The 16,460-nt window shown below is 40.0% G+C and overlaps 2 protein-coding genes across 3 annotated transcripts in view; both read left to right on the forward strand.

The window, feature by feature from the left end:
- The window catches only part of LOC121875732, a 39,814-nt gene extending 35,544 nt beyond the window's left edge, over window positions 1–4,270 (forward strand). For both annotated transcript variants that reach the window (XM_042380387.1, XM_042380386.1), the window contains 3 exons: window positions 46–810; window positions 1,223–1,430; window positions 1,972–4,270. In XM_042380387.1, the coding sequence (XP_042236321.1) occupies window positions 46–810; window positions 1,223–1,430; window positions 1,972–2,150 (1,152 nt within the window). In that variant the 3' untranslated portion in view covers window positions 2,151–4,270. The remainder of the gene's footprint in view (window positions 1–45; window positions 811–1,222; window positions 1,431–1,971) is intronic.
- Window positions 4,271–15,090: 10,820 nt separating this feature from the next.
- The window catches only part of LOC121875769, a 32,014-nt gene continuing 30,644 nt past the window's right edge, over window positions 15,091–16,460 (forward strand). The window contains exon 1 of the mRNA XM_042380453.1: window positions 15,091–15,190. The gene's annotated coding sequence lies outside the window, so the exon portion shown is untranslated. The remainder of the gene's footprint in view (window positions 15,191–16,460) is intronic.

A 16,460-nucleotide genomic window follows, 5' to 3' on the forward strand; every position in this document is an offset into this window, starting at 1 on the left:
AATATTCTCTTTTTCAATATAGTGTTCATTTTTGTCTTTGGTTAGAACGGGTCGCTGGTGTATGAGAACAGGACTGAGCTGGACGAGAAAGCACTGGGTGGTGCCGGCAACTATGATGCCCTCCACCAAATCCTGGCAGGTAACACCCTCAACACACCCTCACAGTCCTCGTACAATAGGAATGCAGACTCCTCTAGAGTTGGGGCCTATGGGTCGCATGGTGAGTTACAGGAGACTTCTCAGAGTGCTGAATCCTATGGTGGATCGACAGTGTCGCAAACTAGAGAATCACACAGCTCCTCAACTGCCCATGATGGTTCCTTGGGAACCTATGGTGGTTCAGGATCCATAAGTGGATCTACTTCAGCTAGTGAGGAATCCTCCACAAGGCGCAACGGTGCTACTACCATAGTGCTGGGCGGATCAGGTTCCTCATTGACTGGATCAGACTCTATACGTAGTGGATCATCTGCTTATGAAAGAGGTGGATCATCATCATCGTCCACCTATGGCTCAGAGTCCTACAGAGGTTCATCTCAGCAACATTCGCCAGGAAGAACGAGGCCTTCGGGATGTCTCACCTGTGTCCTTTTGGGAGGCTCGGGATATTCCAGTCAAGACTCGTCTCACAGGGCTTCCCATGGTTACCCGGGAGTGGTGGATGGAGGATACAGCGAGAGGAGAGAGATAAATGCTGAGGAGCACTATGAGGACGGTCAGCTGGTCCACGGTTACGAGGAATCTCGCAGGTTCCAGGATGGACAGTTGGTCCAAGAGAACAAGCGCCAATACTCTGATGTGCCAGCACAGGTAAACTTTCTGGCCCTCCTTAGCTTTTTCTTTTCTTTCTTGTTTTGTTTTAGGTCTTAATACTTAATGGAATAAAATACAGTATACGTATGAGAGATGTTTCAGGGAAATTTTTAAAAACCCATTCATCTGATTTAGCTGTTAATGAAATACTGTGCAGTATTTTGGTAGACGTGTAATGTAGGTAAACACAGTTTCACTACTGTTGAATACTTCATTTGGGTTTCTGTGTTGTATGATTCTTCCTTTAGATTTAAATAGTAATTCTTTCTTAAAATTATAAACCTGTTATTTTTTATAACAAGACTTTGATCCTAAATAAGCTTTTGAGATGCAACCGTAATTTGTCATTGAATGACCTAATAGTTATATTTCATTCAATTAAAACTAAATTTAAACCCACATCTCTCAGGTTTCTTATCCAGCGGCACTTGAATCTGCTGGGACCTCCTACGTGACCCCTGCCTCAGTGTCTTCATCACATACTTCAGGAACAAGCGTAAATGTCACTGTGGAGGAGAACACGACAGATGTGTGTCAACCCAACCCGTGCCACTATGGAGGAACTTGTCTGGCCGGTCTGCACGGTCCTATCTGTGCCTGCAATTTTGGCTTTAAAGGTCTGTAGCGGGACTGACATTTCAGTTACATAGTATGAAGCTTATTCTCTTTTATTAAGATACAGGGTCGCTATAAACAAAAGAAAATACACGTACTGTATATTGTAAATTCTTTCCATGCCATTCATCCTCCCTATGCAAACCCTGCCTTTTATGAACCCACACTGTTCTTCCCCTAATACAATCTCTATATTTGTCACTTTTCTCACAGCCAAAAGACTACCATACTATACACTTTACCAGATACACTGTAAAAAATGTACCGTAACTCTTACTGTGAAATACTGGCAGCCCGTTGCCAGTGTTCCACCGTATATATATATATATATATATATATATATATATATATATATATATATATATATATATATATATATATATATATATATATATATATATATACTGTATATATGTGGCAATTTCTGTAGGCCTTAGAGTGCTGCAGGCTACAGTTATATAATATTATATTGTAGTGAAGCTTGTATCCTCTGTTGCTTTATCAATTTTATTTTCGTGTACTATTAATTTTATTGCTCTTCAGGTCCTGTATGTGCTGAACTGGGTTGTCCAAAAGGATTTTGTCGTCGCGGCGGAAAGTGCAACATAGAGGATGGTGTCCACGTGTGCTCTTGCAGGAGTGGTTACTCGGGTCACCGCTGTGAAGAACGTACCCAGAGACATTGGAAAAAGCATGCCCGCAGACATGCCAGCAAGCCCTGAACCGTCAAGTAACCTGCACCAAACACCATGACTTTACAGGAAGACAAAATGAATGATGGCTTCATTCGCTTGAGCACTGCTAAAAATTATATACAAAACTTTGTATACTTGATAGGTTGGAGGTTCGTTCTGCGGCCAGGCAACCAGATACGACTTAGGTGGAGAACCTTGGCCACTGTGGCCATGCTTTAGTTGGGAAACTGGATCTAAAGGGTTGTAAATGCTCAGTAGTTTAAGTTCTTAGATCCATTTACTTAATTCCTACTTATCTCCTGTAAGACTGTCATAAGCCCCTCACTGGGGTGCGAGACACAAACAAAGTTATTACCTTTAAGAAGGTAAAGCGACACATCCATGAAGATTAATCCATTACAGTACTATAAAAGTATACTCGGTCTCCTTTTACTAACAAAGACTGGTCCCGTTTTCTTTTCCATGTCAGGTTATAATAATAGGACCTTCCTGTCGTGTAGTGATCGTGGGCGTGATTATCTTGTAAATCAGTGACAAACCGCTCTCTGGCTTAAAGTCAATATAGAATTACAATGCAGGACTATGAAAATTAACCGTTCAGCTATAGACGTAGTTGTCCTATGCTTCTATAAATTTTGGAAATAGTGAATGCGGTATGTTTATAAAAAAGATTTTCAATGGTATAGCAGATACTTTATAATGATATGTGGGATATATATGATTATAAGCAGTAATAGACTTAATGTTGGCAGGATTTGACAGTCTGTTTTGGAATATTAGACATTTCCATAATTTTGTCCAATTGTCAATCAGTCTCGCATTATTCTTTTATTCTCAAGTAAATGGAGTGGAACCAATACGCCAACTTACAATAAAAAAATCACATATACATAATACAAATGTGAAAAAAGTTCATCAAGTCTTCTAGATTTACACTTACTGAATTCCTTAGAATAAGCTCATCAAATGGATTATTCAACGTATTGTTGTCATTAATCTGGGATTTTTTATTTAAGACCAGTGCTGGAAATAACGAAGCACTGTACACCATTCTTAATGTGTTACCACTTGATCTCGTTCAGTGTTTTCTTAAGGTTTTTTTTTACTGGTATAGGCTTATTTTAGATGTTATTTAATTTTATTTATTGGTAAACTATTCTTATTTATAAAGTAATTCATTTGTCATATAAACACCTAGAATTATTATTCTTTTGCATAATGTTTACTGTAACCAATTATGGTTTTAAAGTGTTTTAGGCTTCAAAAACAGGAAACTTAACAGTAATGATAATAGGTTTTACTTATTGTTCATGAAAAATACAAACAAGTAAGTGTAACGATGGTGTATGTTATGTCACTAGGGACACGCATAGTTATATTAGGGTCGCCCAAATGCAAACATAAAAGCAACTAGTAATGATTCCATGTGGCAAACTGTATGTCACTTCGTTCTGCTCTGGCATTATTGTGTATCACATTTATAATTAAGACTTTTTATTAATTTTGAGCCATTTTATTATCATTATTATTATTATTAATATTATTATTATTATTATTATTACTAAATTAGAATTCCTTGCTTATCACATTACCTAATAATAGACTAATTTATACTTATATTTTACGATCTTTAGGTTTCCTCCCTTGTCACGAAACTGTACTCACGGCTTGTTTCAACCTCACACTGGCTATGATCAGTGCCTGATGCTCTCTTCTTTTCCTTAATCCAAATTTATGTCCCATTATTACCTTTAAATTCAATATTGGTGTATGGTTACTGTTAGTGTGAGTTTGCCGTAGACTTGATTCATTCCTCTGAATCACACCACAGATTCTCAAAAGGTGCGTACTTTTTTCACTAGCTGGAGGGAGAGTATAATACAAGTAACGTTTGAATCTCATTTTAATTTGGGGAGAATCTATGTGCTCTTGAGTTTTTCCCCAGTATCATAGAGAGAAAGAGAACTTGCAACTAAATTGATTAACACATTGCTTTGGGATGAAATTTTCCATATACAAGTATGTGAATCTAGGTGCAGGTGGGGAAGAGAAGCCAAGGACTTGAGGCCAAGTTCTTCACAATGATACATAACAGGTTGTAAAGCGGAACAAAAAAATAATTATTCAAATAAACGTCCAGATTATAATGACATTCTTTCTCTAGTCCCCTATTCGCCAATGTTCCTTATTTACACTTTACAGTATAATGTGATGCTTAACAAGACAGTCAGTTTGTCGTTAACTGAAATTTGTATGAGAAAGTTGATGTAGGAAATGAAACAAAATCAACGGCTAATAGGATATTCTGTTAAATATGGTATTATTAAGCACAGTATAATAGGATGCTCTAGATAACTACGATGAAGAATATATATGTATATATATATATATATATATATATATATATATATATATATATATATATATATATATATATATATATATATATATATATATATATATATGTGTGTGTGTGTGTGTGTGTGTGTGTGTGTGTGTGATGGTGGTATGTCCACAAAATCTTGCAGAAATCGTATGTCGGAAGGATTCTGTGAGCCTTTATGTTTTGTCAAGTGTGTGGACCAACCAAATGTAGGATACTTGTTATTGTTTTTGTGTATTTGTTTCATCTGCTACTATTTACTGTGTTTATCGATTTTGTTAGGAAGGAGGCGTTGGATTATAAGTAGAAATATTGTACACAAAACCTACAGGCGATGGCGAGTAGGCTAGAAGAGAAGGGGAAAAGAGTTGGTCTGACAATCAATATACGTTAAGAACTGAATAGGCAATTGTAGAGAGACGAAATATTGGCGAAGTATGTCTGTAAACACCTGGACATCCTTATTAGGAACTATAGGGTCGTGTGAAACAGAATTCACGGAGAGACTGAAGAGCCATTCAAACTACGAATATGTTTATTAAAGGGATTATCACAGCAAATTTTTCGTATTCTTCAGGAGAATACGGTGATACCGCCAATCTCAGTCAGAATTTCACCCAAAACCTGAAATCTGAGGAAAATGGAACAGCACTGAATGGCCTATTGGCTCCTGTGCTTGGCTTTGAGCCTAAATTCCATAAATCCTCATCATCATCATGAGGAAAATGTGGTATTATTGTTGGAGGGGGTGATAACTCAAAACCGATTTATTTTCGACGGAAATTGTGGTCAAATTCGAATGAATGACACCAAATACCATGGGAAAAACCTAGATTTCTGATCAAAAACCAATTGGGAGGGAAACTGCAATTTTACCGAAAATGGAAGGAACGAGTTCTCGAGCAAGTTTGGACTATTTCGCCTCCAATTAGGGCTTTTTAACATAGTTGAAAGACATTTATTTTTCGAAATTAGTAAGAAAAATGTAAGTGATTTTAATGCAGATATACTGTAGGGGTATCGAGATATTAATGTTGTCTAGCACTCAGGATGAAAGGAAACTCTAATGTGGTTTTCTTGTATAATATATAAGTTATATGATAGACAGTCTGGTGCTGGAGGTGCCGTGTGGTGAGGAGCTGGTCAATAGAGACGTTCAGTGAGTAGCTTGGTGAAGGAGGTAGATGTGCAGGAGATTCGTTAGAGAAGATGATGCCTGTTGCTGGCCTCCTGATTGAATGAATGCTGGACAGCTAGGAGCTTGCTGGAGGAGATGTTGCTTGTTCAGGAAAATGGGCAGAATGAATGTTGGTTGGTGAGGAAGCTCAGAGAAGGACAGCTGGTGGGTCGCCATGCTCGCTGGCGGGAGCGAGGACCGCCAGGCAGGCGAGGAGAAGCGAGGGGCCGCCAGGCAGCGGCGGAGGAGGAGGTGTTGCTTGTTCAAGAAGAATGGTCAGAATGAATCTCAAGGGAGAGGCAGAGCTTAGCAGCGGCTATGAGTCATGGTGGGAAAACCCGAGAAGTAGCCGGTGACTAGTTCCGTTGCTAAGATACGGCGGGCATTGGAATGCGGATACGCTTGGTTGCTAGGGAAGACGGTAACAGGTGGTGGCGTGGCTACGCAGTTAGGCAGTTGTAGGGGAGACGTCCACTACAATACCATCATTAGAATATTTTTATACATACTCATGAAAATTACAGATAGCATTTCATTTGACTTTGTTTACAACCACTGAGCGCTGACAGCATGATAAGATAACAAAACTATCCACGAACTGCCGAACAGTTTTGGACATTCGAAAACAAAGCATTCAGGAGAATACGGTGGCAGGATCGTGTCAAAAACGAGATGATATGGGAAACTGCGAACGTAAGTATGTTAATGAGTGGCTGATGGAAGACCGATGGAGATGGGACACATTCTTCAAGTTCAACCTGAGAACAATAAGGGAAGCTGTGAGGTGACCCCTGGCAAAGACTGAGAAGACGGGAAAGCTCAGCATTCACCTGTAATGGACGCGGCCATTAATTATCCCCCAGGTTGGCACCCTGACAAAAAGCTAAATAGAAGCCACTGTGTTTGCATTTATTAGTATTCAGCACCCTGTTGAGAAAGATACTTGATAGGGCGCTATACGCACTGAGAAAATATTACACCTAGTTGTGTTGTTTATGCCTGAGCTTTCCCGTCTTTCATAGTCTTTGCCCCTGGGGGAACAAGAAAAAAAAGATTCTCTTGGATTCGGACCATGAGGAGAGATACGGGAAACAACTGGGCCGGCATGCATGAACAAGCTTAAGCTCATGCTGGTTGGCATAAATTAATGGAGGTCTTTTGCGTTGCACGTCGTTGGAGGCAATAACAAGTATGCTTCTTTTGAAAAAAAATCAAATGTGATTGGTCGAAAAAAATTCGCGTGGTGATATCGATACATCATTAGTCACGACCAAAGACTATATAACAATTCCCGGCTACATACGGCCGGAAAAGGGAAGGTTGCGGGCCCCTGACAGACGACGTTCAAACGACCCCGCTCCTTGCACGCTAACGCCATCTGTTGCTTTCCTGTCTTTCTTATAGTCTTTGGTCACGACAGGATGACGTCAGTCAATTGCGCATGCGTGATGCGCCGATAACATCTCAGAGACGAAGATTGAAAATTACGTAAAACCAACTAAATTTAATTGTGTCGCTATTATCCATTTCCGCCTGGTATATGTGGGGTTCAAATACTCAGAATAGGGAGATCTAAATGCTTCAGCAGTTATAACTTTCGGGCGCGCGATGTCCTAAAGTAAAATAATACCGCTTTATCTACTAAAAACCTTTATGTTCGTACCCTACGTACATGCATAAATAACCTTAAACTTTAAATTACAGAAATTCATACATCCAGTAAAACTTAAAAAAATAATTAAACTTGCGTAACCCTGATGGACGCATAGCAGTTCCTTAAGACCTATTGACATCTTACCTGACACCTACTAGGTAATAAATATTCCACAAAAACTGAATTGAATTGAATTGAAACAATGTATTTAGCCAGAAAAACACAGATACAGAGTGGATAATAATAACAATATCATGGCTGAGCCAGTTGAGAACCTGAGCTCTCCTGTGGGCACCTGATATATACTGTACATTTATCTCAAGGAAGTATTATGTAACATTTAGTATCATCTGGAATAGTATACATAGCATGGTGGTAATAAGAACATCGCAGAATGTTACCACGGTTATCACTTCAATATTATTTATGTTTATTTAGTTTTATTTTTTTTTTACATTTATATTATAAGTATTATACATAAGTTACAGTGAAATTTAAAAACATAAATATTATAGGGAAGCAGTACAACATGGGTTGTACAGTATTAAGGTTGAACACGAGGTCAGTTTTTTTTTTTTTTTTTTACGGGGATTAGTCCACCGGGGCACAGGTCACTCACCCACATCAGGGCCTGGGGGGCGAAAATGTAATAATGATAATAATAATAAAAATAATTATAATAATAATTGTAATAATAATAATAATAATAATAATAATAAGGAACCATAAAGAAATAAAAAAATTAAAGATCAAAAGTGATAAACAATATATGTATGTTGTGTTGTCAATAGTAAGAGAAACAACTAAGACCCTGCAATTGTGTGTAAATGAGGCAGAAAATCAGATCAGCAACCTGGGACTTGGTCACAATTTTCGTGATGCCATATGGCAGCAGGGTCTACCATTAGACAACACATTATGCTTCCAATATCTTCCCAGGCGGTAGTAATGTGGGGTATGGGATGTTTGGGTTCTTTCTCCTCCATCCTGTGAGTGCGTCACTCCGGGGTCACCATTGTGGGATATGGGATGTTTGGGTTCACACTCAGGATGGGATGGAGAAAGGAAACTCACAATGTGCTCTCTATATACATGTTGTATTGGATGTACAATGCAGCTTGGTGCTGGGAAGTGGCAGCGTGGTTACAAGCGTGATGTAGAGAGAGCTGGTTGGTGAGGATGCTCAGAGGAGGACAGCTTGTGGGTCGCCATGCTCGCCGGCGGGAGCGAGGACCCCCAGGCAGCGGTGGAGGAGGTGGTGTTACTTGCTGCGGCTGTAGCTAGAAGAAGAGACAGGTCACCACGAGGTCAGGTCTTAAATAGCGGAGGTAGACGTGGCTTAATAGTTGACCCCCGCTCCGTGGGCGGCGCTGGTTGACCTACAGTAGACCACGAGGCATACACTGTGGAATTCGCGGGGTCGGCTACTCAGCGACAAACAGCGTTTGTAGGGGAGAAATCCACTACAGTACCTCCCTGTTTGATAGCTGCCTACTACCTACTACCTATTTGTCAGGATTATGTCTAGTTGCCATGTCCAGTACTTGCCAACAGTGCGTAACAGAGACGTGACCGATCGCCCAAGCAGCTAACGAGCCGATCTTTTGGTAAAGAGGATAAAAGACAAGGAAAAGTAATCAGAGACGTGACCGATCGCCCAAGCGGCTAACGAGCCGATCAGTGGTGAAGAGGATAAAAGTAAAAAAAAAAAAGTACATATATTTATTGCAATGTGTAATTTGTTATTTATTTACATGATAATTTCCGATAAAACGATTTAGGCTCGTAAGCCGGTTTTTGCTGAATATTAGCCAAATAATGGAATGAACATTAGGTAATTAATTAGCTTAGATGTTGTCATCATATTGTAATGTCACCCCGACGAGCGCCTTTCTCTTACTGCTAAGAAATTTTAAAAGAAAACGTACACTTCTAGTTGGCGAGAACTGCCTTAAAAAGAAAGATTTTTTTTTGTTATTTTGAGTGAAGCTTTTAGAGATCTTGCGGAGACCTATCTTTTCCTATGCAAACGGGACTGATTTCCTGTGGCGTATAAAATAAATATCTAGTGTTGCAAGTACAATTTATTTACAATCATATGCATTCTGAATTCGATTTAATAGTAAGTGTTCAGTTCCGTCCTTCTTCCTGAATGTAGGCCGCAGTCCGTCGCAAAGTGACTGTAGTACACGTTCGAAGACTCCAGGGGTATTACGAATGCTTGTGGCAAGATCTTTCACTTGGCGCCACAATCCTCACAAATCGGGACCTCTGTAGCATACACTTTGTCTTTAACGTGACGCCACAAGTAGAAGTCAGTAGGATTTAGGTCAGGTGATCGAGGTAGCCAGAATACCCAACATTTAGGAATTCAGTTGTTACTCGAGCAAAGTGTGCTAGGGTACCATCATACATGTACCACCACAGTCGACGTGATCCTTGGGAATCACTAGTAAAGTGTCCTCAAGAAAATGTGCCAGTTCCTGGAGTAGCAGATATAGGCCAATAAGACGGTCACCAATAATGTCGGTCCGAACATTGATTGAGATGTACTATACACTCTGGATTCGTGAAGAAGCAGGTGAGGCGACAGGACTTTTGTTGGCGAGTGTACGTGTTACTGCGTGTGGATTGTCAACAGACCCACTCGACTCTTACCACTTAGACTCCATACAAAAGTTTGCCGATGACGCTAAGTTATTTCGGGAAATTAAGAACCAAGCGGACTGTGAAGAGCTGCAGAAGGACCTCTGTGGGCTCCAGGAATGGTCGAAGAAATGGCTGCTGAGATTCAATGTCACGAAGTGTAAGAGGATGCACCTGGGGCGTACCAACGGTAAGGAGGCGTATCATATATCCCAACGGGATGAAGAAAATGCACTAGTTGAGACTGTGTGTGAGAAGGACCCAGGTGTGTATGTTGACAATGAGATGAAGTTCTCGGGCCATTGTGAGAAGAAGGTAAATCAGGCAAATAAATTATTGGGTCTTATAAGAAGGTCGTTCAGATATCTAGACGGTCCGTCCCTCGTGACGATCTTCAGGAGTGAAGTGCTTCCCCATCTGGAGTACTGTCACCCCATCTGGTCCCCGAGATATTCTAGGGACTGTCAGTTGGTTGAAAATGTTCAAAGGAGGGCCACCAGACTGGTGCCTGCACTTCGGCACCTCAGCTACCCTGAGAGATTGGAGTGCCTGAACTTGCCTAGCTTATACTACAGACGGGCAAGGGGTGACCTAGTTGAGGTGTATAGGCATCTCAAGGGGCACTACTCAGTCGAGTGTCCTTACTTGGAGCTGGCGGACGCTCGCCCCACAAGGGGTCACAGCTCAAGAGTGAAGAAGCCGCATGTCCAGAAAACCGTGAGGGTAAACTTTTTCGGAGTGAGGGTTGTAAACTCTTGGAACAATCTACCAGAGAGGGTTGTGACGGCACCGAGTGTGAGCTCTTTCCAGACAAGACTTGACCAACACTGGAGCGGGTTCAGGTACATGCAGGAGCCGGTGCATGCCCAGTACTTGCAACATTGCGTGACAGAGACGTGACCGATCACCCGGGCGGCTAGCGAGCCGATCTTTTGGTGAAGAGGATAAATGAAAAGGAAAAGTAATCAGAGACGTGACCGATCACCCAAGCGGCTAACGAGCCGATCAGTGGTGAAGAGGATAAAAGTAAAAGTAGACTTATTGCAATCCTCCCCTACCCAATTTTGTAGGATAACTCCGAATCTATGGGGTATTGACACTGGTCATGACCCATTTATCTTTATTTATGTTTCAGGAATACTACCCCGTATTGCTAAAATACTATACTACAATTTTACTATTCACCTGTGCTACTGTACCAATAATAATAAAAAATAGATTACAGTATTATTATCATTTGTTCTATGGGGTATGTATGTAATGCAAGAAATACATTAGATAATATTTTCACTATCATTTGTATTATTTTTCTTGTGGTACGAGGTAAAGGCGAAGGAGACTCGCTTTGTATCCTGTGCGTGCAACTTGAGGATATGAGTTTGTGTATTTGTACTTGCTGTCTTATCTCTTTCCTGTCACTTTCTTCACACACGTCTTACCCTCCCGGTTTTTTTAGGCTACTCTACCCCTGATCCACGCCACACAACAGTGGGAGAGGAAGAAAGGTAATTTATCTGAAAAAAATTATTTTAATGTTAATGTAACATAAGGATACCCACCAAAATTTATGTACACTACTATATTTTCAATTAAATGTACCGGATCTGTAATAGGTGGACTCTTTTCAACGAGGTCGACAGAGCGTGTGTGAGAAAGTGCTATTGGGAGTTGATTTTGTGACCTTTCTTCAGATTGACCACGGGAAGGTCAGTTGCCCTCGAGTCTCGAGAGGTTAAGTAGCTTAGTAGTAAAACAGACTCCTGCTTGAATCTGTGCAGTAGTGAACTGATAGTTTAATATTAGCAACAACAGTGAGAATTTAGATTAACGCATAATGCGAGTTTCTAGAAATAAATCGTTTGTTTATTTGCGCTGATGAAGTGTGTTGATACTTATTGGTGTCGGACACGAGAACTTTGTTTAACTGTGGCGACGTGACTCAAGGACACAAAAAAACGTAAGTTTAGTACGTGTACCTGTAATTTTGTAACTATAAATGGAAGCCACAGATTTATACCACGTCAAGCCAAGATCCAATTGCGAGAATTTGGGTCGACCTATACGTTTTACTGTTCCCAGGAGATACCCTGCAACATGAGAATTGTGTTATGTTTATAACCATGGCAAAGTATGTGGCTCATCACTGAGTGAAGTAAACATTAGAAAACATTCTTTAGAAGCAATTTGATACAGACTATGAGACCAGATTAACATAAATTTTTCAGCTTTAGGGACTTTGCCCCCTAGACCTGCCATAGGGGTTTCTTCCAGACAACCCTCTCACGAAAGTCTTGCGGAGCCCCTGAGGTAAATGATAAGTTGGATGACCTGGAAATTAAACATCCCAGCTTATTTCACCCGATGATTAAACACCCTGCCGTTGGGTGTTTACTCACCTGAGGATTAGACATCATAATCTTCAAGTGATCAAGTATGTTTATGAAAACATTTGCTGAGTGTCGATTGATTCTTTATGCTCGTTGTTAGCTACGCAGACTTCAAACTATATAACCAGTATCTGATTTAGAGCCACTGTTTTAAAAACCCGCTGAGAGGTCTCTTGAGGCTTGACCAGTCACTGGCCCCTCCTGCTGAAATCGTGACCTGACTTGTGGCGGCAGACAACTGGACACGCCCAAGGCCACACACCTTTTGCCACCCACCCATAACCTCACCCGTGCCCAGGTACACCTATCTAGCCAGGTAGACGTTCTCCCCTAAGAGTTACGGCACGCGCTGCTCTACGAAAACGTGAGGTCAGTGATCTCTTGAAGCCCAGGTGAGTATTTATGGATGTTAATTAAGTCGAAAGAGTGAACTGTGTGAGTGTTATTTATTATTAATAAGTAGACAGATAAACAAGAACTGGCCGGAGAATGGAGAGTGTTTTTATTGTTGTGATGTACTTGTTTCATATGTGTGTGAATACATACATACATACATACAAAATCTCACGCACTTACAGACGTACATTTTAAAGCAAACACACATATGTACATATACTATAAACACACACACACATATGTACGTATACTATAAATACACACACATACATACAGACAACGCCATCACACATATACTGTACGAGTATATACCAACACAATGCAGACTCGGGATAACACACACACACACACCTATCTACCAAGGGAAGCAGACTAACTCACACTTGCGCGATCTGTGGTCTAGTTTATCAGTATTTTCTCCCCCTGAGGTGTGTACTGCACCCGTGTGCTAGAACCTCCAACCACGTACAGTATACTAAATATTTCCAAGTGCTAGCCAGGGCTTCTGCGTTCGTTGTGTAAGTGTATTGGAAGAAGGTGTTGTCTGCAATGTGTTATTCGGTTTTGGATCATTATGGTAGGTCATTTGATTCAGCAACCAAGCAGCAACACACTCGCTACATATGCATCATGTTAATGAAGTGGTACACGCATGGTGATGCAATGCATATGATGCCTGAAAGTGTCCTGTAATGGATGGTGAGTACTTAGGCCTCAAAGTACCTATAGATGTAGGTCAAATGGGCCCACCCTAACCTGACCATTAGGATTAAGGACCATTAAAACTAGGTGTACGGGGTTCCCTATCTGCTAAATAAAATCGTCTGACGAGCCAGGGAAAATATTAAAAGTGGGGTACCTGTAGTGAAGGGGTTAAGTTGAGGCTCATCAAATTCATCATGTGTAAGTTATGATAAACACTGTACGGGATACTGAGACAGCGAGAAAGTTATATCACGATTTATCTGATCAATTGATATTGACATGGGGTCTGGAGATTAGCGGTATGATGTCAAGAACTGGGAATGTCAGTTTCCACGTCCTGGGTTGTGATGGACGCTGTATTGGGGTTGTGATGGACGCTGTATTGGGGTTGTGATGGATGCTATATCGGGGTTGTACTTATGGGTGCTGTATCAGGGTTGTTGTGGATTTTGTACCTGCATTGTCATGAACACTATACTGATGCTATTATGAACATTGCCCAAGTTGCTGTTCATAGTCTACCGGCCTTTTTATGTACCAGGGTTATGGATGCTAAACCGAGAATGTTGCAAACAGAGTAATTATAAGCCTTACGTTATGCATCAATATTTATAAGTTTTATAATGGCCATACGGATAGCCTTTTTTGTTTACTTTCCTCTACCAAAAATCCGCAGGTAACTAATTACGTTATTATATAATTAATTCACCTTGCTATCCAGTTATCCGTATGTATTTATTAATATAAGATTATGTAGTTATAAATATGCATCTACAGTCTATAGATATATGTGTGTGAGTGATTTTTTTTATTGTTTCCTTGTGTGAAGATGACACAAGTGTTGTAGGTGTACAAGTGTGCTGGCTATTTGAACACTTGTGGTTCACGCTACTGCACTATTTTCGTCTCGGTTTCTTTCCGAATTTATTCTTGCGTTATAGCGTTGATCTCACCCTTGTCCCTCCTCGTCTCACACCTCACTCATCTAATTATACTAGGTCAAAATTCATTGGGTTTAATTCGTACTGTCATCATCAAACTTTAATTATGATATTCATATGTTGCTATTGTTCGCGAATTCTAGGACTAAAAGTTATTTATGTAATTATCGTATACTTGGGGAAATAGTAAGTAATTATAGAGGCAGGTGTTCTATAGGCCGAAGAGAGGGAATCGATTGCCTGGCTCTCACAAGGGCAGGAATCGATCGTCTTGACTAACCTGCCAGATTTCACCAGCAGTAAGTTTATCTCTGAATTATTATTTAATTCTATCTCAATTATTACTAGATATTATTAGATTTTTACTATAAATAGATACAAAAAATATAGGCAGACTTAATATTCTGGCAAAATAAAATCAGAAAACAAGAAAAATAAATATATTTTATTTGCGGTGAGGTGGAAGTTTTGTCCTTGCTGCTCATCCATACTATCTCGGCTCTAATGAACATTTTATTGCCTCGTACATAAATATTCTGTCAATAAAACCCAGTTTTATTTTGCAATTTCAAGCTCTATTTAAAACAAGGTGTTCTCAGAAGGGAAAACTCCCAAATGATAACCCAAGAAGGGAAGTTGCGTTGTTTTTAAATTTAGCGGGGCTGAGAGACGTCATCATAGGCTTGCAAGATGGCGGCGGTGTTTGTTGACACTCCACCAGAGAGAAGAATGTAGAAGTTTTTGTTTATTTTGAGTTTAAAGTTGCCTAAATGTTAAGGTAAGTGAACAAGTAACGTTGCAAAAGTATCTTAAGCATCCACAGAAGGTCATGAAAACGCAGCGGTGGTGGTTTTGGGCGACTTTTTTGACGGGTGTTTGATGAAAAAAACTGGCCTGAGCTGGGCAGGGCGCAGAGAGCAGATGGCACAAAATGGGCTGCCGTGACGAGGCCGAGGGGGCTCTTCACCACCTTCCTCGCCCCCTGCTCACTCCCATGACGTTCTCGAGATGATCCTCCCTATGTTTTGTTGGTAGATTGACAGTAATATGAGCTGTGTGGATGGTGTAGGGTGAAAGTTGGATGAATGTGGGTGTGAATGCTTGTGTGTGGTCGTGGGTGAAGGACAATAATATAACACGACCCCCAGTTGACGACAACAAAGCAAAATAAGTGTTATGGCACAGGGAACCACTATCCTTGATGGGGTTGTATTTGGCATGGGGTACATCATGTGGCATTGTCTTGTTGCTGTGCTGTCAACATAGACTCGGGAGCTTGTCAACAGACTTGTCATGTGTTGTCACTGACTGTTGTATATAATATGGGAATTTTTTGTCATTGAGCAAGCTCCTATAGTTTGCATGTGAAGTTGATTATTTTTAATTTGTGCCGTATTGAAGTTCTGAGAGCAATCATCAACTAGGAAAAATTTATTTTATTTATTGTTGCAATTTGTACTATATACCTTGTAAAAAATAAATAGTTTCATTTGTGTAATTTTGCTTGTAAATTCCATTCTAGTGTGAAAAATTACCATAATAGTAATAACATAATTTTAAATCAGTGGGCCAAAAATGGTTCTGGATATTTAGTTTTACCATACTGTACACACTCCAGTATATATATATATATATATATATATATATATATATATATATATATATATATATATGCATAGAAAATGACATGATTTAATTATTAATGAATGAATGTATGACTAAATTATTTTTTAGTGTAAATAAAGTACAGTGCAGTAATTATTGTTTTACTGTAACTGGTGACACAATGAGGTGACTGCTCAATAGCCCTCGAGCTAGTGTATTTTAGCGTGTGACCTGGCTAAGCCACTTCCTTTTTTAAATTGCCATAGCGTCAAAGGGAAGATATTTGTCAAGTTTAAGTTAATAAATTCAAATTAATTTATTCCATTTACTGGTACAGTACCATATTTGCATTAAAAATAATTTTTGATATTCAGTCAATTTGACCAAGGACAGCTGACAAAGCTATGAGAGGCCTTCTAGTAGAGATCTTATGCCAGCAGCAT

The sequence above is a fragment of the Homarus americanus genome, unplaced genomic scaffold (genome assembly GCF_018991925.1).
Source record: "Homarus americanus isolate GMGI-L3 unplaced genomic scaffold, GMGI_Hamer_2.0 scaffold22250, whole genome shotgun sequence".
NCBI classification, from domain to species: Eukaryota; Metazoa; Arthropoda; class Malacostraca; order Decapoda; family Nephropidae; genus Homarus; species Homarus americanus.